This window comes from Silurus meridionalis, chromosome 8, assembly GCF_014805685.1.
Source record: "Silurus meridionalis isolate SWU-2019-XX chromosome 8, ASM1480568v1, whole genome shotgun sequence".
Classification (NCBI taxonomy): domain Eukaryota; kingdom Metazoa; phylum Chordata; class Actinopteri; order Siluriformes; family Siluridae; genus Silurus; species Silurus meridionalis.
Window position 1 is genome coordinate 15,056,879 of NC_060891.1, and position 25,261 is coordinate 15,082,139.

General features: G+C 38.6%; 2 protein-coding genes across 4 annotated transcripts; both read right to left on the bottom strand.

The window, feature by feature from the left end:
- Positions 1-3,013: 3,013 nt before the first annotated feature.
- On the bottom strand, positions 3,014-7,443 carry tmem30aa (transmembrane protein 30Aa). 2 transcript variants are annotated; one of them, XM_046856580.1, is made up of 8 exons: positions 7,385-7,443; positions 6,991-7,252; positions 6,480-6,593; positions 5,563-5,670; positions 5,382-5,469; positions 5,071-5,211; positions 4,711-4,923; positions 3,014-3,969 (listed from the first exon to the last, which is right to left on the bottom strand). In XM_046856580.1, exons 2-8 carry the CDS (start codon positions 7,237-7,239, stop codon positions 3,776-3,778), a joined length of 1,107 nt encoding a protein of 368 aa, XP_046712536.1. In that variant the 5' UTR covers positions 7,240-7,252; positions 7,385-7,443; the 3' UTR covers positions 3,014-3,775. The 2 variants fall into 2 exon arrangements, with proteins under 2 accessions (XP_046712536.1, XP_046712535.1); XM_046856579.1 differs by having other exon boundaries at positions 7,344-7,443.
- Positions 7,444-9,477: 2,034 nt separating this feature from the next.
- On the bottom strand, positions 9,478-25,000 carry LOC124390466 (filamin-A-interacting protein 1). 2 transcript variants are annotated; one of them, XM_046856415.1, is made up of 7 exons: positions 24,891-25,000; positions 24,666-24,752; positions 16,937-17,207; positions 15,369-15,542; positions 15,039-15,217; positions 10,230-13,020; positions 9,478-10,115 (listed from the first exon to the last, which is right to left on the bottom strand). In XM_046856415.1, exons 3-7 carry the CDS (start codon positions 17,198-17,200, stop codon positions 9,906-9,908), a joined length of 3,618 nt encoding a protein of 1,205 aa, XP_046712371.1. In that variant the 5' UTR covers positions 17,201-17,207; positions 24,666-24,752; positions 24,891-25,000; the 3' UTR covers positions 9,478-9,905. The 2 variants fall into 2 exon arrangements, with proteins under 2 accessions (XP_046712371.1, XP_046712370.1); XM_046856414.1 differs by lacking the exons at positions 24,666-24,752; positions 24,891-25,000 and adding an exon at positions 24,010-24,556.
- Positions 25,001-25,261: the final 261 nt, after the last annotated feature.

Here is a 25,261-nt window from a genome sequence, read left to right on the forward strand (position 1 = left end):
ATGCATCAAGAATTCAGAATTCAGTTCATTGTTATTGATTTTTAAACTTTGTCATAGACACTGTTCAAGAATATAAACTACCACTGATCGCTTGCAGTACCACTTCTTGATTAATCCTTTAATTATTCAGGATAAGAAACCTGGAGTGGTGGATGGGGAAGGGAAAACTTGGCGGTTATGATGTTGGACATCTAATCAGAAAGTCCCACTACCACAAAGCTGTCACTGCTGGGGCTCCTGCACAAGATTCTTAATCCTCAATGCTCAGGTGTATAAATATAAGATTATTGCAAGTCGCTTTGGATGAGGGGCATCTGCAAAATGCCATAGAAGAAAAGGAAAAGTCTGAGTCTAAAATACCTTCATCTACAGTATCTGGAATGGAACTAGAGGCAGCTTCAAATGTAATGAATTGTATCTGTGCACCAGAGGGATTATTTTGTGGTTGTCATTACTGGTACAACCTGAGATAATGTTAACAGAGCAGCGTTTAACACATGCTGGACACTGTTTTACCAGAGTTTTGTTAACAGCCTTACACACTCAATTTAACTCCAGTTAATTACCAGTTTTTCTTCTGTGTGTCGGAGAAGAAAAATCACTGGAGATGTGTACTTTTGTCAACATTCCTTCATGCAAATCTACACTGATCTGTAAAGGTATAGGGAGAGGTCATATGGTCAGATCATTCTTTACATATGTTCTTCACAGTTTTGAGAACACTTATGTGGTAAACACCAAATAGACAGGAACAGGTGGGAACTTGACCCTTACAGTGGGAGGTGGAGGTTATTTAAATCAGAAGTTATTCTGGAGGAACACTTTTGTCATAAGAATCATATCTTCTTGGATGTCTTTGTGTATAAAAAAACACAACTGAGGGAATATCTTTCGGAAAAAATGGGTTCATGACCTTCAGAAAGGTTCCAGGGACTTGTAGACCCTACGGTAAGGATGCTTGAAGCTGTTCTGGCAGCTTATAAAATTTTATTGCTTTTTTAAAATTTCTTAGCCATTATATAGTCTCTGTTAAAACAAATCAATCATACCTATGGCTTTATTATAGCATAAATCTTTAGCTAATCATTTATTATAGCATACATTTTAGCTAATAAATCTTTATCTAATCTTCTTTTCAGTTGGAACATACTTGTCATTTCCTGGGACATTACGATACTGCAACATTTTAACAAGATTCCTTGACAGTAAAATTTACAGCCATTAGAACCTAATATAGAAGGCAATTCTAACATACATTATGATATACAGACTTATGTCTCTGTAGTAAATAAGTGTTAATAAATGATTTAAGCAAGGTTCATAGCAGACTATTAGCACATCTAGTATCTTTCCCATATCTTGGCAATGCTTCAAGGATGCTTCAAACCATTAGGATAATTACAGTATTTAAATAGTTTTGTGAGAGACAGGATAGTGGTTAGAACGTCTTGGCTGTCCATGAAAACCTGAGAGCCTGAGGGGAATCACTTGCAGTATGGAATTATGGAATGGAGGTGGGGCAGTAAAATTCCTGAGACCTGGTTTTTTTTTCTGTAAAGTCTAAAAGTAATGCCTTACTGGCACCACATCGACACTCTAAAACTTCTAATTTCCTGCAAGTAACTCACTACATGTGAGTTAATTGTTTGCAGATAGCTATGGGCATATAGTGACCTCTGTGTGAAAAGCCTTTGTGTGTATGTACAGGTGCATGCTAAAGTAAATGCACATGTACATTCTTGTATATATCTATTTGCGCAGACAGACCACAGTGCTTTTTTTGCAGCCATTGTTAAAACGCTGATTAGTAAATAGGTCATAAAGTCAACGGGGCATCAGGTTATTACAATATTATACTAATTATTATTGTAATTTGTGCAATTAATTGGAAATTACATTTAATTACTATACAAAACAATGCTTATCTCCCTTATTATTGAGAGAAAAAAAATGTAAGTTCTCAAGTATCAATAAACTTACTAATACTGAAATGTGGTATATGGTGTCTAATATATTTAGCTATATCAGATACATCTATCTGAACCTCTTACAAAAGACAGATTTTTTTTACACTGTAGAAAAATTAATTCTACTGGCAGAGACGGTATTATAACTATTCTTTGGATCCTCAAAATGGTGGTTTATACAGGTCTCCAAGGCAACATGAAATAAAGAACAGTCTGTGGCTTCAAGTTACTTTACTATTTGAGCCTAAGGTTCACACTGGGCAATATTAAAAAACTAAGGCCCTGCAGACAAGGGTTAATAAAAAGTCAGAAGCATCAGAAACCTATGACTTAATGGAAAGGTGGTAACATGAGACTCTTGGTAGATGTGACTCTGCAGATAAACAGCACAGTCTAGTTTTAATGATCATTAAACCGGATCAACAGAATGGCAGTTTACAAAGGACACATACTGTATGTCTCATGAGTTATATTTCAATCATTATTACTTTTATACAAATGTATAATATAAAGAAACTGTGTGGTAAAACAATGTAATAAAATAAGTTGCTCATTCAGTTTGGTACATCATGCAAACATTAGACACCATAGCACCAGGCATAGGATGATCATTGGGATACAGATGTGGCATCCAGCAGTGCACATGCAGAATAGTTGTTTGCATCATCAGGTCAGAGAGCTGAATTGAATACAATTGTGGTCTGCCTCTTAAACTAAAGCTGCTCCATTATGCATGGTTTCTGGGTAACACAATTTATTACCATGTTTACAGAATGAATGTTTTATCTAAGTAAAACAGCAGTACAGTTATTTCCATTGTCATTTCTTTTGTAGGATGACAGTTTGTTTTCTATTTGTTTTTGTAACAACCTTGCCTTCAGCCTCCCGGTTTGCAGCTGACACCTAAAATAATCCTTGTCAACTGAGGACTGATAAGAATGTGTTGTGCATATGAAATTCAATGTATTCCACAATACCCCAGAGTGCCACTCTTGTTATAAAGTCTCCACACAAATAAAAAAATAGATTTAAGATGGACAAAACAATTCAAGAAATAAAATAATAGATTTATTTGCAGACAGAGAGTAAGTCTACAGCATATCTTTGGTCAAAGTGGAAAGAGGTACAGCATAGTCTGGAACAAAGGCAGAAATCCCAAGCAGTGCTCGGTTTCTTAAATTAAGCACTAATGAATAAATGACATAACATTAACAAACATGCATGCTTCAAAGATGATGCACAAGTTCAAACTGACTCACATATAACTTACTTAGAAGATTCCTTCAAGGTTAGGATAAGAGTATGTGCACATATTTAAATTAAATCTATAACAGTCTGTAATCTGTTTCATACTGGAACACTTTAGTAGAATACCGTGTTCCCTAGCAGTCTTTCATTGCTAAAATAACTGGCAAAATAACGGAAAATGAACCGGAATCCAATCTTTAGTGTTCCCTCTCATGAATCTATTACCACTGCACAGTGTGATTCATATTGTCTACTACAAACACTTCAACTCCATTTTGCAGTGTTACCAGATCTCAAGGTTCCTTCATGCTAGTGATCGACCACATGATATATTACTTAAAAATCTAAATTGAACAATAATGACAAACATTACTGAAACATGTCCTTCAATTACAATACATATACTCAAAACACGGAGCACAAACATGAAAATATCAGTAATAGAACTAAGATATCTTTTCGGATACCGTGTTTGCATACAGGATAAAAATCTTGTATTAGTTAAGGGCAAAAGGTCGGCAGCAAAAGACCATTATGCAACAGGTCCAAAACTTGAGAGTCTAGTTGGGGATGTCAGCGTTGTTGTTGCGGCTGCCATATTTATAGTGAATAACCAGAAGCACCAGACCCAGGACGAAGCAGATAGAACCCACAGTGATGTACGCGATGCCCAGGAATGGGTTCTTCCCACCCATCCAGGTGATGGTGCTGAGGATCATGCGTTTGCGGCCATCGAAACTAACTACCGGGTAGTCTGGGTTCATATGGTCAAGGAATTTACTTTTTCCCCTGCACTTTACACACTACATTGTTCTAAATCTAGTTTTTTTCACAGAGCTTCAATTGTCCAAGTCGTAAACAAGACTAGAAAAAATCCAGCATTTCCAGACAGGAGCTTACCAATCAGACAAACAAGAAGTTATTCAGGTCAGTGGAAAAAATTAGCAGTGCGTTAATATGGAAACAGCTGTCTGATACAAATAAAGGTCTACCTGAACTCAGGGCTTTAATGTATTTCTATTTTCTATATTTCTTTTAGGTTTGGCAGTACAGTGAGACAGCAACATCTGACAGTTGTTTATTTCAGTCTCACAATAAAAGCATAGTGTTGGGCCTACGGCAACTTGGGTGTTCGTTTCTACCAACAGGTATTTTCGTACCACCATCACAGCTTACCAAATGGAGCAAGGAGCTTGTTTTTCTAAAAATGATGAACATTGACAACATTCACCTCAGGGCGCCCCTGTGGTGCCACTACAATTATAGTGGACGAGCGCAATGCCATCTTGTTTATAATGTCTTTGTGCAAGCAGCCTCTAAATTAATTAAATAAATAAATATTTTTTTTTCTTAATTATTTGCTATATTTAAAAAAAACACACAAAAATCCCTAATTACTTTTGTGTTCCCCCTCATTTAGAGGCCGGTCAACAAACCAATACAGCCCCCTAGCATACTAGAAACATCAAATGTGCTGTATTTTCAGAAAGGATACTGTATGTGACTTCCAGTGTGTAGTTCCCTCGAGGAAGTGTTGGAGTCATGCTGTCCCTATTCTTCTGAATGACACGGTACAGCTTCCTGAAGGTGGGGAGAGCAGCTGTTCTCATCCACACAATAAAGTCCTCATTCATAAAACCATTGTTGTCCGGGTCAGTGGGATCCAGCTCATAGACAGCCCTGTGCCAATTGAGAGGTGGGGCAGTACCTGTAATACATCCAAAACAAAGTCTTAAAAAACAAGGTTTACAGCTTGTTGGAAAAAAAATGGTATCCTGCAGAACATCACTCCTCAATAGTTTACAGGGAAAGGGCTTGTCTATATTGAAGCACAAATAATGCAAAAACTCTATACCTTGAAATGCTGCTGTAAGGTTGTCTCCACTAGGGTTTCTGAACTTAACATACTTGTCAGTCCACCAGGCAATGCCCTTTTTAATGAGTGGAATGCGGGTTTTATTCCCATTGTCTTGGACAAAAAACAGCTCAAATGTGTCTACGAGAACAACAGCGTACAGGAATATAAGACAAGAACTTACATTTTTTGCATTAAAGCTCAAATTATAGAGGTAAAGTATTATATACACCAAAATAATTGTTATTTCAGGTATAAATATATACATGCATTATGTCTTTTAGATAAAATGTAATTTATAACTGTATTACCATTAAAAAGACTGTTGGCAATAGCACCACATGGTGCAATAGGCACGCCGTTATTTGAGTTGTACGGTGCACACTCTTTGCTGGGATTCTGTTCCAACAGATGAAGACATACAAATTAAAACATCTTTACACAAAATACATTTAGAAACTAAAGCAATACATCCACCATACAGTGACTTACAGTTAAAGCGTACAAGTTTCCATTTAGCTGCTTGTCATCTCTTGACTTGACATAACGTCTCTGATTTTGATAGAAGTTGGACAGTCCGTAGTACATAAAGACATTGCCCTAGGAAACAGAATACACTTCAACCCCATTGAGTTTGATCAAATGTACATATTCAAAATACCTACATATGTATTTAACATACTAGATGTACTTAGCAAACAATAACACTACAGATGCATGTGTTAAACAGACGATTTTTACACCTTAATAGTAATCAGTCAAAATATGTTGTGCTAAATGTCATCCGTTGGGGGTTGGTGTCATCCAATTGAACTGTCTAAGCAGTTTCTGGCAATGCATGACTCATCCACATGAACAATTTGGGTAAATTTGTTTTGCCTTGAACCATTCTTTTAAGAACGCCGACACTCCACTTGATACATATTGCAGTTTTTAACACCACTCACTCACTTTCAATAACTACTTTGGCCTGAATGGGTTTGTGGTAAATCCTAATTCAGGAACGCTTAGTTTGAGGTGGGAATACACCCTAGATGGGATGCCGGTCCACACATAGAATACAGTAACTCATTCAGTTCACATCTAGGGACATTTGATCTTAGACAATCATTGTACTTAGAAGGTGAACTCGAGAACTCACAAGAAACTGGCACAAACAGCTCAGCATTGAAACTGGACCCTTGGGCTGCAAGAAAGCTTTGCTACTAACTGTAAAGCCAAGCTGCACCACCCGGCTTTTCAACAACAGCTCAATAAATAATGAAAGCCAAGGCCTGAGTGTTATGCTCACTATTCGATCTATAGATCACACCTAATGGACCCAGGACTAAAAATACCCAGCTGTAAATAAGTTACAGTTTAGAAAGGATCGAACCTTCGTGACAGAAGAAAACATATCATCCGTTTACCTCGTATGACTCTGAGAGTGTGAAAGGGACAGAGCATTTGCATGAGTAGTTCAAACCATAGGGCTGCGAGCAGCTGAAGCATGGGCTGCTTTTTTCAACACCGGTGTAATCGATCTGAAACAGAGCACAGGTAAAGGTACATGATGCTGACATGATTTGTTTGTCTCCTGTCAGGTTATACAAGCTACCCAAATCACTAGGCTTGATTTGCCTCAACAGATGCAGAGTGAGTTTACACTGGACTTCTTTCACTTTATTCTTTTATTTTAAAAATCAATGAATAAGTGCAGGATTGAAACATACAGAAAGAGTTTGGTGTGAGATCTTCTTGAACAATAACAATCTATCCAACAAATCCTTTAAAAGAAAACAAGCTACACGAGTATTACTTGCTTAATGTGAATAAAGTCCTGACCAGAATAAGGAACTTGGCATCAGTCACCAAAAAAAATAATTCAAATATTTACTGAAGAAAACATCATATACTGTATATAAAGTTCATTAATCGTACCTCGATTTCTTTGACGGTGTTGGACGTGACGAAGAGACCGATACCGATCGGGATGAAGAGGCAGCCGATGATGAAGAAAGCAGGCAGCACGGACCCGGCTGTAAGGACGGGCTGCCAGGCTGGAAGGCGCTGCTGTTTAAAAGCCGTGTTATCCGGTTTCTGACTCTTCTCAGCACTCGGCCCACCTGCAGCCGCTGATCCTGAGCGGTGGCCGTCCTCTTCCTTCGCGTTGTAGCCGGACGCCATCATGGCTACGTCCGATCTTGATAAAAAAAAAAAGTCTTGTTTGTTTGCTAAAAGCGAGACAATTGAAAATAAATTACCTTCTACTACGTGTCAGAGCTGTTATATGCCTTTTAATGCCTGTGCATTGTCGAGATCTAAATGGAGTCACCATGAATTAACTTTCCCGGTAAATGGGACTGCTGTTCCCCTTGAAGCTCTACGAGGCAGTAAATAAGGAAGTTATTTCAGCCAATAGGGTGTAAGATGGTAAGGTGGCTCGCCCCGCCCACCTGCTGCAGCTCAGTACAGAGTCTGAGGGTCACATCCGCATGTCAGTCTGATCCTCTTGTCCGTCTGGGCTTCAGAAGAAAATTGCCTCTAATCTAATTACCGAAATTAGTTAACTGTTTATTTACCTATGTATTTGCTTCCAAATCATGGACATTTCTTCATTAATTAACAGTATTATCTGCAAGTGAGCCACAAAATTTAAATGCTTTATGTATGGATGCGTAGAGGCTTTTTGGTAACATGCTTTTCTTTTTTTTTATTAAATGTATACTGTATTCCTTTAATGTTCATTGTCTTTTAAATATTTATTTAAGATCACTAGCTGGTGGAGGAAAGATCTCCCTGACTCAATTTTAACAAACATTTTTACAAATTACCTTTTACCTACTCTACTTTTACTTACTGTACCTACCTCTCTCCCTCCCTCTCTACCTACCTACCTCCCTCCTCCCTCCCTATCTACCTACCTCCCTCCCTCCCTCTCTACCTACCTACCTCCCTCCCTCCCTCTCTACCTACCTCCTCCCGCCTACCTACCTACCTCCTCCTCCCTCTCTACCTACCTACCTACCTACCCACATCCCTACCTACCTCTCTACATCCCTCCCTCCCTCTCTACCTACCTACCTCCTCCTCCCTCTCTCTACCTACCCACCTCCTCCCTCCTCTCTACCTACCTCCTCCCGCCTACCCACCTACCTCCTCCCTCCCTCTCTACCCACCTACCTACCTACCTACATCCCTACCTACCTCTCTACATCCCTCCCTCCTCTCTACCCACCTACCTCCCTCCCTCCCTCTACCTACCTACCTCCTCCCTCCTCTCTCTACCTACCTCCCTCCCTCCCTCTCTACCTACCTACCTCCCTCCCTCCTCCCTCTCTACCTACCTACCTACCTACCTACATCCCTACCTACCTCTACATCCCTCCCTCCCTCTCTACCTTCCTACCCACCTACCTCTACCTACTTACCTTCCTCCTCTCACCTGCCTACCTCTCTACCCACCTTCCTCCCTCTTCCCACCTGCCTCACCACTCTACCCACCTTCCTCCCACTCTACCATGCTACCTACCTACCCACCTCTACCCACCTCCTCCCTCCCTCTACCCACCTACCCACCTCTCTACCCACTTACCTTCCTCCTCTCTACCTACCTACCCACCTACCTCTCTACATCCCTCCCTCCTCTCACCTACCTACCTACCTCTCTACCTACTTACCTTCCTCCCGCCCACCTGCCTACCTGTCTACCTCTCTACCCACCTTCCTCTCTCTACCCACCTGCCTACCTTCCTCCCACTCTACCACGCCACCCACCTACCCACCTACCTCCCTCCCTCTACCCACCTGCCTACCACTCTACCCACCTTCCTCCCACTCCACCATGCTACCCACCTACCCACCTCTCACCCACCTTCCTCCTCTCACCCACCTGCCCACCACTCTACCACACTACCCACCTCTCTACCCACCCACCTACCTACCTACCACTCTACCCACCGACCTCCCTCCCTCTCACCTACCCACCTACCTCTCTACCCACTTACCTTCCTCCCGCCCACCTGCCTACCTGTCTACCTCTCTACCCACCTTCCTCTCTCTACCCACCCACCTACCCACCTTCCTCCCACTCTACCACGCCACCCACCTACCCACCCACCTTCCTCCCTCTCTACCCACCTGCCTACCACTCTACCCACCTTCCTCCCACTCTACCATGCTACCCACCTACCTACCTCTACCTACTTACCTTCCTCCTCTCTACCTACCCACCTACCTACCACTCTACCCACCTTCCTCCCACTCCACCATGCTACCTACCTACCACTCTACCCACCTTCCTCCCTCTCTACCTCTCTACCTACCTACCTACCTACCTTCCTCCATTCCTCCCTCCCTCCCACCCTCTCTACCTCTCTACCTACCAGACATAAAACATGACATCATACAGAAACATTGAACAAGGGCTTTTTGTAAACCATTTTTGTTTTACTTGTAAACAATAGTAAAAACATTACATATGAAGAAGCCTTGCCTCTGTAATACTAACCGACTCATATACAAAACATAATGTATTAAACCCACTATGTGGGCTTATTTGTAATTACCCTTCATAGTAATGGCACTGCAAGCAACACACGTACACTAACCCTAACCCGAGATAAGTACTAGAGATTTAATAATTTCAGTTTCCCTAAATATTCTTACAGGTATACTGTATATTCTTACAGATACGACATACCAAACATAGTGACATTTTTTTTTTTTTACTTTTTGGAGAAAAATGTAGTTTTTTAAAAGATAATTCCAGAAGTGAAACAGTAAAGACATATTTAATCTGTATATTATCTTCTCACACTCAGTCCTTTCAGCCTTTTTGGTCTTTATATGCTTGTTTAGTTTTTTCCACTACTGTGGAGGGTTGCACTGCTGATAGTTGATTTCTTCAGCTCAAAACGCATGCTCTGGCTTTCTCCTTTTGATTCCATCTTCACATTATTAGGGGTTCCTAAAGCCCCAAGTACAACCTTCCCAGTTTTCATGCCCCGGGACATGGGAATGCGAGTGGACCCAGATCGAGGTGGTTGAGAGTCCATAACAGGCTGCTGCAGACAAAAAAAAGGTACAAGAATAAATATAGTATGTAGGAACTGTATACAAAAATGATGACTTTAACACAAGTTCCTATTATTAAATGTTTCACATCAGGCAGTACTTACCACAGAAAGTGTTGGTCTGGGTGGTGCAGGAGTGACTTGCGTAATGGTAAGGCTGCTTGTTACTTTGCTGGATGCTGCTTTATTAATTGCAGCATGACGTGGTGAGCGTAGCACAGTGCCCGTAGAAAGCTCTTTGTTGTCCTGTAATACAGTGTCGGCTCTGACCATGACCATTGGACTGTTGCTTTCTTGAGACTTTTTGACTTGTGAGCCTAAGTGAATGTGAATCTTATTGTCCTCAGTGGTAATAATATTAGCATTTAAGTTACACTTTTTTATTGGTGTGGGGACCATTCGTTTCTCAGGGGTCACTTTAAATACTGCCCGGCCTGTGATCATTTCCTGAGACTCTGTGATGCTGGATATATGTGCGAAGCTAGACGTGCTAACTGGTATTAAGGATATGGGTGATGTTGGTCTGTCAATAGCTGGGGTTTTAATGCTCTCTGGGGACTTAGCTCTTGAGATAGCTGTGATGGTCAGTGGAGATTTTGCTTGCTCTGGACATTTCAGCTCTGTGGCTCGATCATTTGGCGAAACAGTAGTAGAAGGAATGATTGTTATCTGTGGCTTTGGAAGACCACGTGAGGGAGCGGGTATTGCAGTGCTGAAGATGTTTTCTGCAGGAGAGTTGCTGATCTGTAGAGTTGCCATGCTGTCCTGGTGGTCAGGAGTCAATCGAATATGTAACGGTTGGCTGTGCTTTGGGGTCATTTTAATTTCAGAATGTGTCATTTCCTCATTAATATGCAGAGGCTTTTCAGTTGGATGGTTTTCTTTCTTCTTTATCCATGGTATCCATGATTTCTTTAATGAAAGGTCACTAGCTGGTGGAGGATAGAGCTCCCTAACTGATGGCCTTTCTGCAGGTTTTTTAAGGCTTCTCTGTCGAAGGCTGTTCATGATGTGGTTTTCTTCTTGAACAGACTTTTTGATGAACACTGCAGGAGTGTCATCATCATCATTCCCTGTCTCAATTTCACCAGTGTCAGTCTGCACTCCTGTTGACATCATTGGAACATCCATCATTCTCCTTCCATTGTTACTGGGTCTTAAGGCACGGCTGTAGCGCCTGGTAATCTCAAGCTCTTTGGTAAGATTAACAACTTCATTGCTCATATTCTTCTTCTTGTCATCCTCCTCAAGAAACTTTTGCTGTAAAGCAGAGTAGTTTACTTGCAGTTGTGAAAGCTGGTCCTCCTTGTTCATAAACTCATGAATCTTCTCCTTAAGAGCTTGAACATCTGCTTGCAGATCTTTATTTTTGGTCTCTTCTAACTTGCACCGTCGCCGTAATTCTGTTTCCTGACTAACTCCATCTTCTCTCTCTACAACCTTACTCAAAGCTATCTGATTCTTCATTTCCTCCACCTGCTTTGAAAGTGTGTTTGCCCTTTCCTGCTCACTCTTGAATTTTTTCTCCAAAATATCATATTCATCCTCGGTCTTCATCAGATCTCCCTCAACAACTTCAAGCTGTTTAAGACGTTTTCGTAATCTTTCAATTTCCCTAGTCAGTTCCACCACTTTATTTTCATCTGTTGTGCTGGAATTTGAAAGGTTCTCAACTTCTTTGTTTAGCACCTTGATTGATACTTTTCCTTCCTCTGTCACCTCACCATTAATGTGTTTTATCATACAAACCTCAGAACTCAATACTTTACGCTTCTCTTCCTCAATAATAAGCTTTTCCTTCAGCTCAACTTTTTCTTTGACTAAGGCAGTTATTTTTTCTCCCATCTCTGATTTCAACTTTAGAAGTTTTTTACTTTCTTTTATCAATCTCTCAGTAACTGCCATAACTTTCTCCTGTTCTGCTTTAAACAATTTCTCCAGTTCCTCTCTCTTCTTTTCCTCAGATTTTATTCTCTCTGCCATGTTCTTACGCTCACTGACCATAATCACGGTGACAGACTTGAGTTTTATTAGCTCGTCTTTCAGGAACAGCTCTGACTTTTCCAGTTTCAGCTCAGATGTTTCCAACTCTTTCATGCGAATTTTAATTGCTACTAGCTCATCTTCCAGTTCCTTTGTCAGGCTTTTTTCTTTATCTAATGCACCCTGCAGCTGAGCACATTCAGTCCTGCCCATATTAAAGGCTGCCTCTAGCTTCTCTAGCTCTAACATCCTCTTTTGCATTTTTTCCACCTCCAACTTTAATTCCTTGTTGTTTGCCTCCTCAGTTTGAAGCTTTCTTTTCAGCTCACTGCATTTATTCTCCGTTTTGGTGATCTCCTCATCCTTGCCCTCCATCTCCAAGACGATCTTATGCAAGCTCTCTAACTGTGCCATTAAGCTCGAGTTGCCACACTGCCCCTTGCTAATTTTTTCTTTCAGCTCCTGCAGCTCCTCTGCTGATTTCTGTAGAGCTGCATTTGTCTCTTCTAGTTCCTCAATTTTCTGTGCTAGAGATGCTTGTTTCTGGCACATTTGCTGATACTGACTCTCTTGGCTGGCAAGTTTAGTTGCCATCTCCTCATACTGTTGTGCGAAGTTCAAATCCTTGGCCTCAAACTCAATCTCAAGGTTTAAGAGTTTTTCTTTGTCTTCTTTCGCTTTGCCCTCGACTTCACTTACTGTCTGCTCTTTCTCCTGGAGTGCTTTGAGAAGGTCTTGAATTTTCTGACTTTGCTGGTCAATTTGCTCCAGGTGAAGTTGTTGCTCGTCAACTAGCATGAGTGTAAAAGATTTTAACTTGTTCAGCTCTCCACGAACCTTTTCCAGCCGCTTTGAGTGTTCTTTCTCTTTTCGTAATTGATAGACTTTTTCTTGTTTCAACAGCTGCTTCAATCTGAAAAAGAGCAAAAATGCAAATATATATTTCAATAATAAAAAATAGTTATCAAAAGTTTTTGGTATAGCATATAAAAGTCTTTTATTCTGCAGCATTTAATGAATTGTAGTCCGAGAGTATAGGTTATTCTGTAGCTAGATTTTCTTTTACCAATACTATCAAGCTTGAATGAAAACCCACTGGAGACCCAAACCAGCACAAATAGGCAGCTTTACCGGACAAAAGCACCTCTACTCTTTCTCTCTTTCACTGCTGCCACCGTGACTAAAAATTCAAAATGCAAGGGCATATTTAAATAAGCACCCAAGCTTGGCTGTGTACACCAGTCTCTGTTTCTCACACTGTCTTTCCAGGAGATGTTTTTTTTCCTCAGTTTGCATCTAATCATCATTCCACTTAAATAATACACAAAGTGTCTGGTTTTTAAAAAAGCACAAATTCCTAAATTTCTTAAAAGATCAAAAAAAAATTACCATAAGTATTTTGATTTAAATATGTCTAACACTATGAAAAACCACTCACTTGTCCGTACTTACCACCAGAATTTAGATATTCCCAAGATGTGTCCATGCTACTAATTATGTAACAGACATGCATCTAGGTTTAAAGCCATCATCCAGACCTATTACTCTGTGGCGAAATGCCTGTAAAATTCCACACATGCTATCATGACTATGATAAAGGAAAATTTGTTCAAACTCCTCCTGACCAAACTGGCTGATGATGTCACGATGCCCATATATGGCATAGCCTTAAAATCTCTGCAGTGAAATACTTTGCAGTAGACAAAGATGGGATTAGACTTTTCCAAATATTTCTTGTCTAATCTTATGATTAATTCTTTAAAAAATTACTTGAGCACATCTCCTACAGTAGTGGCAATGCAATTGTTAAGAGCGCTAACACTGCTGTCACTTGTTTGCATGTCAGCACCAGATTTTTTTTGCTTAAGAAAGGAGAGCAATGCAAATTGCATTCAAAGTGCATGGGCAGGGAAGGAATTCAGCACAGTGTGTATATTCACAGTGTGACCTTAGTTCATTTATCAATACACCATTTAGATTTTGAATCAAAACAATTGCACTGCATTTCATTTGGGAAATATTTTTGTTCTGCCAAACCATACCAAGTTTATACAACAGAAACCACAATACACAAACCTAAAAGATTTACCGTGTCTCTTATCTGATTGCACCTGACACAAAAAAACAGGTGCTATATATATATATATATATATATATATATATATATATATATATATATATATATATATATATATGGGCTTGAAAAATATTTTCCTTCAACACAAGTTGAATTTTTGGGAGGAGCACAGAAATGAATGTGAGTGCTGGCATGTACTGTATGTTGTACAGTTGTGTGTGAAAATGTTTGTGCAGGGTCCTGCACTAAATCAAAATCCTAAAACATGGTGTTGGCATGGCATAGTCTTTTAAGGCTGTGATTGAAATTGTCACACTATCACTGCTTGCCCTTAAGAAGGCTTGGTTTCATTGAGGGTTTAGGAAAAGACTTGGCTGATTCTTCACTGAACTATAAATTACTCCCAGAATGAATATAAAAAAAACATTTATATAAAACCAAGGTCCAGGGTTTGCTTCTTGAAGAGACCTTTAAAAAGAGTAATAAAACCACTTGATCATCATTCTATCAAAATCCCTCTATTTGCATTTAACTGTCCACATTTAATAATTGAACTTTATGTTTTGTGATTTCTGTGACAGCTTAATATTTTTAAATGTCAACTCTGATGTAGTGGTCCTCGAAAAATTACCCTTTTGTGTCTCTTCTATGGCTTCCCTAGATTTAAGATATAAAAGCATCCAAACAGATCACAATAACATAATATATAGTATATGTGTAGTATAATGTAGAAATGACATGTGTGACATGTTGTCATTCTTGTTCTGTAATCACTGAAGGATTTTACTTGCATTTTCTCCACTTTGGCAGCTACACATGGAACTCAAATGCTACAGCCTTATCCAACCTCTTACCTCTCTCTCTCTTGTTCCAGCAGGTTTGTGAAATCATCGCTCTTGTTCATGTAGTCTATGTGCTTGCGTTTCTCCACATCCAGCTCGTGAACAACATGCCGATGACATTTCTCAGCAAGTAACAACTGTTCCAGCATCCGCCGATATGCCTCTCTGTGCTTATCCTGAAGCCTGTCCAACTGAGTGACATCAACATTCCACCATAATAAATAAAAATTAACGTTTGCATTCCAGCAGCCAATAACTACTTATGAAGCAATTATTTATTTCACATTTTCTATTGTCAGACTTCAACATATTCATGTGCAACCCTCTGTATACATTACATGCCTCAGCCATGGGCTTTTCATACACATCTTCAGGGAGAATGTTGTTGTTGATAAGAAGTCCATCTCTCTGCAGGGCATTCAGGGGTTTGGTTGGAAATGCTGAACTGTAATGAGACTTAAGCTTCTCTGGGTGACTGAGGCCAGACCTGAGCACTCGGATCACATCCTCTAAAGCCTGAAAAAATAAATTACATACCATGAAGTACTTTTTGCTCAACAGCATTGAGTAACAAAATAAGCTCTAATATATATTAAAACAACCTCATCTGCTTTAAACATAAATATCCTCAAGATTCATGCTTAGTTCATTTTACTCAAATAATTTAGAAAATTGACATATATCTTAGCAGGCACTAGGCGGAGCTGTTGATATTGAAAGGGCTTGGAATAGGGAATTTCTTGCATGCAGCCAAAAGTATGTGGACACCTATCCATCACATCATACTGGTCATGATCAAACTGCCTACGAAGGAAGAAAAGAATAGTCCAGAATATTTTTGTATGCTCTAGCCTTGTACACTGTTGCTGATGTTTCTGCGTACAAAGCAAACCCCATGAAGACATGGTTTGCCAAAATTGCCGTGGAAGACCTTGATTGGCATACACAAAGCCCTGACCTGACCACACTGAACACCTTTTGCATGATCTAGAAAGTTGACAATGTTCCTAGACTTCTTGCCTGACATCTCACTTGACCTTACTAATACTCATGTGGCTGACTGGGCAAATCACTCTACCCATGTTCAAAATTTAGACGTATTCCCAGAAGAGTGGAGGTTATTTTAATAGTAACGAGGAGACTTAATCTTCAACGAGACATGTGTGTAATGGTCAGGTGTGTACAGAATTTGGCAATATTATGTACACAAATGTGTACAATGCTTGGTTGAATGATTATGCAATAATATTACTTCTACCACTGCTACTAATAATAATAGCATTATAATAAGAAGTATTAGAAGAAGATTATGAAGAAGAAGAAGAAGCAGAAGAAGCAAACTTTTCTGACCAACAGAAATCAGATATAACTCAGTATAATACACAGATACACTGAAACTGAATGTGAAGACCAGACCATGAACTTCATCTGCGAAAAAAGAAATGCCAGAAAGCTCCATGGCTGCAGTAAATTCTTTACTTTAATTTAAGGTTACTGCTGCTTTCACACTTTGCTGTTGTGCCTCTGTAGCATAATAGAGCTGATCTATTGCAGCCACAACGTGACAAGGTGTTAATGGCTATCTGTCAGAACCCAAGGCCAAGCTGGCTGACACACGCTGGCATCAACACTGATAAGAGGAGGTTCATACAATCAAATCTCTTAAATGAGAGGCTTGTGGGTGTTGTGGAAGAACCTTTACAGCATTGTATTTTAAGATTAATGCAGTGCTACAGACCAATAGTCTCAAGACTGAGTTATTTAACATTTCAGTTCATCGGGCTATATGTAAATCAGGATGTAATTCCAAATAATAACATTGCATAAAGTTAGCTATTCAGTGTAGATGTTTCAAGTGCACTGATCTTAAATGATTTTGGAGTATTAGGTAGATCCTATAAAAACTTTACCTGGATCTCACCCTCCATGATTCCCAGCAACTCCAGAAGGTCATCTTTGGACAGATCCTTCAGGCTCAATCTTTGTTTATCTTTCATTGTGGATTTATCCTCACTTTCTGACATTTCCTCTTTTTCCTTCTGCTGAACTTTGGCCTTGATGCCCTTGTCAGTGACCTGCTTTTTCATATCGTCCTCCTGGTCTTCACTGATCTCATGGATTGCATGGGGGACAACCAGAACTGGGCTGCTCTCTCCATCACCTTTGGACCTCATGTTTTCTCTATAGTTGTCACAGACAAGAATTTGTTGTTCAGTAATTCTTGAAAAAATGTTATTATTAATTCTTGATGACATATAGGATATGATCAAATACAGCATGCGTAACTGACAGACCCACAATGAAGAAAAACACTGTATTGTGCTCAAAAGTGTCAAAACCCTGTAATGTACCTTTACAAATAAATAATTAAGGTGTGCTAAATGGATTAAGGATTATTCCGTTATATGACAAATGTTCATGATTTTTTTTTTAAAGCAAGTACAAAAAAAAATAAAACAAATAAATAAATAGAGATGACCCATTCCTTGGTGATTTAAACTTTTGCTTCTGGGTGGAAAAAAAAATTAAAAAGTGCTACTGTAGCTCTGCATCATTCCATAAAGCTGTGCTAATTCCATGATCATTTAATGATATTTTTATAGTGAAAAATGCTTGGACCATAGAAACTGAATATTTTGTGTCCACAAACTTTTGTCCGTATAGTGTAGTTTACTGATGTTAACTTTGATGTATGTGTAGTCTAAACACTCTTGTGCAGATGGACAAAACAAAGCTCTTCATCAATGCTTTTAGGGGTTAACACTTTCTTTCAGCTAGCTCATAATATTTGTTTGCAGAGGAACAAGACCTTGTGGGAGGCTGGGAGAGAACCTCAGCCAACAATGATCTTCAGTTTAGCTACCAAAAAAGGAATCAGGAACATGCTGAAACTTAAGTATCTACTTGAATTAAATGTTTTTGATGTACTGTACATTGAAAGCTACCACACATGTTTAACTAAAAAAGTTCAGACTTTCATTAAGCCCATTCAACCATAAGAGATTGAGAACATAGCTGAAAAATAAGTGTTGTGCTGATAGAAAAAGGAATTCAATATAAAAAAAAAAATTAACCAACATTTCTTATCTCTGTCAGCTCCAAAAGTTCCAGGTGTTGCATGGCGGGGCTAAAGGCCATCTGAGACAGGTTTGTTAAAGGTGATAAGATATAGTGTTTTTGAACTGCCAGAAGTGATTTTCTACAACTTATCTAAAAGAAACCTTATGTCCAGCTCGAGGTAATTTAGAAAAGTACACAGGAATATTCTTACAATCAATGTTACTGAGCCTTTATTGACTGCATAGCATCAAGATAGTGTTAGGAAATGTTTAAACCTTTCATTCAGCCTGAGTGAAAATGGAATTCAGGTTCAACAAAGAAAAGACATAAAGTACTTAAGAACTTACTGCTCAAAATGTACATATTCGTTGAAGTGGACAGATTCTTACCATGTGAGGTTTTCCAAAGAACTAGACATTTTTGCAGCAGAGAAATGGAACTTTTTCCCATGGGACTGTATAAATGGTTTCAGTGGTACTAGTGGATAGAGAATCACTTTTCTTGCTAATTTTATAAATTCCTACCCACAAATGAGCTTTCCTTATCAGTAATAATCTAACAACTGGGCAGAGTGAAGAATAGCATGTGATCATTCTTATATATGCAAAATCAAATCACAAATTTTTCAGATGTTTTTCTTGAGCTGTATTGTAGGGCTGTGTTACATACTCAGAGGAAAATGCTATCTGCCCTTGGCCGCATACAATCAGCTTGTGTCACTGTGATTGACAGGGGAGAGAGCCTATGCCATCCCTCTCACCCAGCGAGCACATTTTTTAAATTATTTTTGTGGTACAAAAATTGAGAAAAAGTAGTTGCTGGGATAATATGGGAACCAAACAGATAACACAAAAATAATAATAATAAATTACTCCAACGAATCTTTAGTATAAGCAAACAGTACACTGTGATGACATCACTGCACATGAAAAAGTTAATGTGGTCCATATAACCATTGTCACTATGACAGATATGGTCGCTCTAATTGTTAATAAAAGTGGTAGAAACAATAGAAACACAGCCCAAAGTAAAACATTTTTCAGAATTTTACTTAATGCCCTAGTTCGGAAGAAATTACCAATATAAATATAAATAAATATAAAGCAACAAATATGAATAAATATAAGCAATATTTCGTATCAGGCATGGACCTAGCATCAACCACATGGTTTCTTAGCTTTAAGGATTTACATAGTTCAAGTTTTAAGGACTGAACATCTCGTTTAATTTATCCAATTCTTAATTCCCTATGCACTTAGTCAAATAAACTCTGTTCACAGAATACCACTTTGGAGGAGATGCTAAGTAACCACTGGGAGTCTGAAGAAATCCTGTTGGAATTTCAATGATGTCACTCTAATTTGTGCACTGAGGTGTTGGTTTCTGTCTTTTGGCCAGAGAAAACTGGCCAGACAAGTCTGAAAAAAAAATTGTGATGTTTATACACTGTGGATGTATCAAATGTCTCAAACCACCACCAAGGTTAAGACAACCAGCAGAGTCGCAAACCTATGTTTAAGGGTACTGTCATGCTCTGGTGGAGAACTGGATGGTCATTATAAAAGCACATCTACTCATGATCATATGCAATAACAACTTTGTGGAATGTTTTTCATAGTTTCTATTTATCTACATCAGCCGCTAAGTCTTCTAAGCATATAGCTATAGCATGCAAAGTTAAATATAGTTAGTTCTGCTGAATATTCAAGTGTAAGGCAAGTCTTTGTTAATAAATAAATAAATAAATAAATAAATAAATATATGCATCCTCTAAGCCTATACTTTAGAAAACTATATGTGCGTTTGCAGGCGTAAAGATGGATCCCTGTCTGTTTTTCAGGTTTGTGTAATTATTCCTTTTTTTGCAGAATTTGGACGTTAAGTTTCACAAACCACATGATTACTGGTTGATAATGAAAGCGAAAACAAATTACAGTCTGTTACTTGGGTATTTCCTCTTGGTGTCTAAATGACAGTGATATACTGACTTTTACATAATCCAGATCCAAGAATGAATCCTGTATTTTGTGGCCATACATAACACAGGAAATAATATGTTTAAATACAAATCTTAAGGTAAAATAGTATTGATTGTTATAAGATTTGTGTACTGTTTATTACAGTATTTGTTTAAATATTACTGATGGATAAATTAGTGGTTGTGTTATTTCTGATGTCTCTAAGCTTGAAGCTGGCATTGCTCTGCGGTTCTAATTTGGAAACTAAAGTCAGATAACTTATAGACTAAAAGACCCAGCTGCTGCCAGCAGATGTCCAAATTCCACATTCCTGTGCTGCCATTGAAGAAATCAAAGCTTTCAGTGAACTTGTCAGTGTTTCTAAATAAGGGACTGGTAAATATGTAATAGCATCATTCTGGAAAGTGGGAATAAACTTCCTAAAGCTCTTAGGGACAAAATTACTCAAAATAAAGCATGCAGAGCAACAGAAAACTTCCCTGTCGGCACGATTGTTTTGATAATATGCAGGTGGAAAGCTCATAGAACCAAAAGGAATTGTCCTCACACACTTGCAGTTTCAAAACACACTCTCAAGTTAGTGATAAGAAGAGTAAGAGAGAAGCCAGTAGTCATTTGAAAAGAGTTGCAGGAGAGAGAGACATTTAGACACTCTTTAAGCCAAATAATGGAAATCTTTGCCAATTATTCAGCTTGGTATGTTAGGCTATTGCTGAAGAAAACAAAGATTTATGTTAACTTGTCACATAGTGACCTCAGTGTATCTAAATTAGGGTTTACAGTATACTGGCACCAGTATGGCTCATGACATGATGTCTACAGCTAAGAAATGATTACGCTTTCAGCTCTGCTTCAAGGCACTACTCTCTGAGTCAGAGACGCATCTTTAAAAAGATATGAGCTAATCCTCTGAAGCTGTTTGAGGTATTTAAACGCATGTTTATTGTGTGTTTCATTTTTTTGGTCATCATGTATAGATTAATTACCTAGATGCCTCTATGTGTTTTTTTTTACTTTAAATAGGGCCACACCTGGTTACCTGTCAAGTGAAAAGGTTTTCTTCAGATTCCTTTGATATCATCCTTTAGTAATTTTAGTTTTCTCATATTTATTTTTAACTGTACAAACTATTTGGATGGTGGCCAATTAGTATTGCAGTATACAGTGATGTGCTTATTTTTATAATAGACATCAGTAATTTCTGTAACTCTGTACTCTGTATCACTGACATGTCGATCTCAGACAGAATATCATTTCTTGTACAGGGTTTCACCCTACAGAGTCCTCTTCATAACTTTTAATTATAGCTCTCTGAACTAAGCATGAAGGCAGAGGATATACAACACTTTCTTACCCCTCTTGCCACAAAATTTATATAGATATAGTCCTTCTGCCAAAAGCAGTCTTTATGAGATGATGTGTAACTAGGCATTTTAAAAGTGTCAATTAAGTCATGCAGCAATTTGAACACATAATGACAAAAAAATATCAATTTTCTCTAAATTCTTCTCCAGGCTTTTGCCAGGTACTAAATTGATATTAACTGACGCTCAACCATCCTGTTCCACTTTATTATCACCAACATTCTCTACACTCCAAGGAAAGCAGAATGCAGTAAATCATTTGTAAACCAAAACCATTCCACTTAGGCTTCTCTGGTTACATGACATCACAACATGGTACTTTATAAGGCTGTATAGATGGGGTGGAGCTCAAGAAAGAAGTAAAGTTCAACCTGTATTATTAATAGCAACTACAAATGACACCAGGTCAGCCATCTCCTCCAAGCATGTCAAATTGCATGTATACTAGATACTCTCTAAAATTTCAAGAACCCATCACAACAACACAAAAGCCTGCAGAAGAGCACAGAACATCACAGAAAGAAATATGTGGAACTAAATATATCCTTTTTGTGGTTAATCCATATGTGTTACCTCAGGTATTTGATGTGCAATTTGTCTCAGTCATGCTTGAAGAAAAAACAATCACTCAAGCTCTGAGTGGTGAAATTGTTCTCTGTGTAGCAGCCAAGCAGGGTTTCAGAAATAACATGCACTGGCCATAAAGTCACTGCTTTTGTATGTGTAGTGCTTTCACTTTTATTCAATCCTAGTGAAAGTGAACCAAACATTACTAAAACCATTTTAGCAGACTAAAACAAACATAAAGTTGAGCCTCAGTAAACAAAATGTGCAACCAACTTATTCAGAACTGTTCAGCCTAAATCTGTCTAGTATGTATGTTTTAGTAAGAAATAGTAGGGTGAATTGTCTCAGGGAATTTGGAGGAGGAAATCATAAATTGACAGAGGAAAAAGACAAATGACCAGTAAGCCAGTGAATTTCTTTAAACCTCACTACAAGCCTGATTTGAAAAAAAAAACTGACTGTCATTTTCTTGGACAAGAAGTACAGTCTGGTGTTTCCTGTCAAACAATGAAGAGCAAAGGTCACTATAATGTGCCTGATAAATCTGCAAAACTACTGAAAAGGCACTTTTTATACACCAGAGAAACACGCAGCTCAATTATTTTATCACGTGAGTTAGGCATAGTGTTTCTTTAACATGAGTAATGATACACACATGAGTAATGATTAAGCAGTTGTATCATTCAGGTGAGGAGGATTTCACAGAATGCAGGATTTTGTGGAAGGTGCGTGATAACAGGTGAGATACTGTTTTTTTAAGTTGGGAATGTTAACCTGCCTTTGTCTATTCAGTATACTTTTAAATAACCTGTCATAGGAAACACATTATCAGGGTTCGTAGTTGTCATGAATCTCTTATATGAACTAGGTGTAAATGACAACTGCTGCTGAGTAAGATGAGACACAAGGTAGCCAGCACCCTACGCTTTCTGGCAGCACGCACATGCTGAGCTCGAGTATTGATCCTGCTGTGTCCCTCCAAAATGCTGCACTTCCCAGAGGCCCCATTCCCCTGGATACAGTGTCAAAGGGCTCATAGTTTTACAGTCAAGCCTAAAGATTGTAAGTACAGTGAAGAAGAATATGGCGAGCTGTGTGAGCACCAAGAACAATGAAAAATGATCAGAGTATTAACAATTAAGTCACGGATTACACATAATATTTTTGGGTTTTTACAGTTTCAACCTCCAGGAGATACCTTTACACAATTCATACACGTACATGTATAAGTGAATGGTCTTTACAACCAGCTAAACAGAGAAATTATATCACTTTATAGCTATTACTTAATGTAGAGTTTGGACATTGGTCCTCTTTGAGTGTTTAAAGGCTCTGGTATGGAGGAGTTGGTGTTGGATCTATGATGATCTCAGATGTTGAGCTATTTTATGAGTTGTTCAGTAGCTCCTGGTTCCATAACGTCAACTGACTGTAGAAGACTGTAGAAAGGACATTACTCACAATCTTACATTCCTGTGCTCATGGTAGTTCTCACTCCCTGGTGTTTTGTATTGTTTTAAGATTTAGAATTGCACTCTTAATATCACCCAAATGAGGATGGGTTCCCTTTTTGAGTCTGGTTCCTCTCAAGGTTTCTTCCTCATAACACCTAAGGGAGTTTTTCCTTGCCACAGTTACCCCAGGCTGCTCATCACCGATAAATACACATAATTCACATTAATATTAAATTCTGTAAAGCTGCTTTAAAACAATGTCCATTGTGAAAAGTGCTATAGAAATAAACTTGACTTGACCATTACTATCATCTGAAAGTGTTGTGCTGAAAGATGTAATATAGACTCTCACACATTAATACTTGATTACAGTGAGAAAAGTAAAATCCACTTGTTTAAATATTCCTTTCATAAGAAAAGGCATTACACAAGCATTTAAAATTACACAAGACTAACAACTTATCACTTATTATGAATGGTGAACAATGAATCTATGACAATTTTCAATACAAGAAACCTTGTTTCCACTTAAGAATAATAATAAAGATAAAACACTTACCTGCAATGGTCCCTAAAATACAAGTGAGAATAATCAGTATGTTCCTTGTTAAACAAATTCCTCTTATCATTAGCATTCCAAGAGAACAACTACCAACATTAGACAGCAGTTCCACAGTAACAGCTCGCCATTCTCTCTCTCTCTCTCTCTCTCTCTCTCTCTCTCTCTCTCTCTCTCTCTCTCTGTCTCTCTCTCTCTCTTGCTCGTGTACAATGATATTGTGATGTTACAGACACACAGTGATGCAGGTGTCTATACCATCTTTGTCCCTCCTCTCAAGCCATGAGCTTATCATTGAAGAAGCAGCTGTGAGAGTGGCAACGATCTGTTATCTTCATGAAGGTGACTTGATGAAAAGTCAACAGAAGTCAGAGAGAGTTACACTAACACAGAAATTGACAAAAAAATAAGTGTCCTTCGAGAAACCCAACAAACTTAATCCAACAATAGAGGTTATTCAGCTTAATGAAAAGATGCAGCTTTATCAGGAGTCCAGCACTGCGCACACCCACACTCCGATTGTTCCCTTACAGTGAGAACTTGCAGGCTGCGCTGATCTCCTAAGCTATATTTAACCACTTCTCTCTCGCTTATAGCTCTTAGCATGTGCGTGAGTCTGGGGGCAGGACATGACAGCTGAGCCTTGCCATACTCACATCAAGGAATGTTCACTTTTGTCACTACACCCGCAGGTCACCCGGGACCTATAGGATTCTGGTCACAGGCTTACTTTTCAACACATACTGTACAAAAGACAACAAACATGTCAGATGATTACATTTCAACCATTTTTTCAGATCTACTTTTAAATAACTGAAATCATTTCAAATGTATAGTTAAAACAACAATTCATAGCCTAAAACAACCTTCAAACAACTTACCATAGTAATGTAGTCATTTTTTCTGCATAGTGCCACTGTTTTTATAGCTACTTTGCTGGAAAAAATAACAGCTACTACGGTCAGGCTGAATGTGCATCCACTCCCTGTTGCTTTCCTGTGTTTCATCACCGCACCCATAAAAAATCCATCTATCCCACACTCTCTTCCAGAGTTTTTTATAGCAAGCTGACAGGTTTCCTATGTTCATTCGACAAAACACACATTTACATTTGCTTAAATATGCCATTGTGCCATTGTGCCAATAAGCAATGATGTGTAATAATCTAGAAGTCAGGCTACACACAAGACTTCTACAGACACTGTGCAAGACATACATAATAAAATAAAGAAAGAATTGCATGGGAAGTTAG

What these genes read in the sequence shown, in the direction of transcription:
- tmem30aa (XM_046856579.1), bottom strand. Translation starts at nt 7,387, where the DNA reads ATGGTGACTCCATTTAGATCTCGACAATGCACAGGCATTAAAAG. An exon ending in CAATGCACAGGCATTAAAAG is followed by an intron (nt 7,253 to 7,343) that starts GCATATAACAGC and finishes TTTTTTATCAAG; the next exon opens with ATCGGACGTAGCCATGATGG. An exon ending in CACACTGGAAGTCACATACA is followed by an intron (nt 3,970 to 4,710) that starts GTATCCTTTCTG and finishes ATATGAACCCAG; the next exon opens with ACTACCCGGTAGTTAGTTTC.
- LOC124390466 (XM_046856415.1), bottom strand. Translation starts at nt 17,200, where the DNA reads ATGAGGTCCAAAGGTGATGGAGAGAGCAGCCCAGTTCTGGTTGTCCCC. An exon ending in TCATGGAGGGTGAGATCCAG is followed by an intron (nt 15,543 to 16,936) that starts GTAAAGTTTTTA and finishes TTATTTTTTCAG; the next exon opens with GCTTTAGAGGATGTGATCCG. An exon ending in CTGGAACAAGAGAGAGAGAG is followed by an intron (nt 13,021 to 15,038) that starts GTAAGAGGTTGG and finishes GCTCTTTTTCAG; the next exon opens with ATTGAAGCAGCTGTTGAAAC.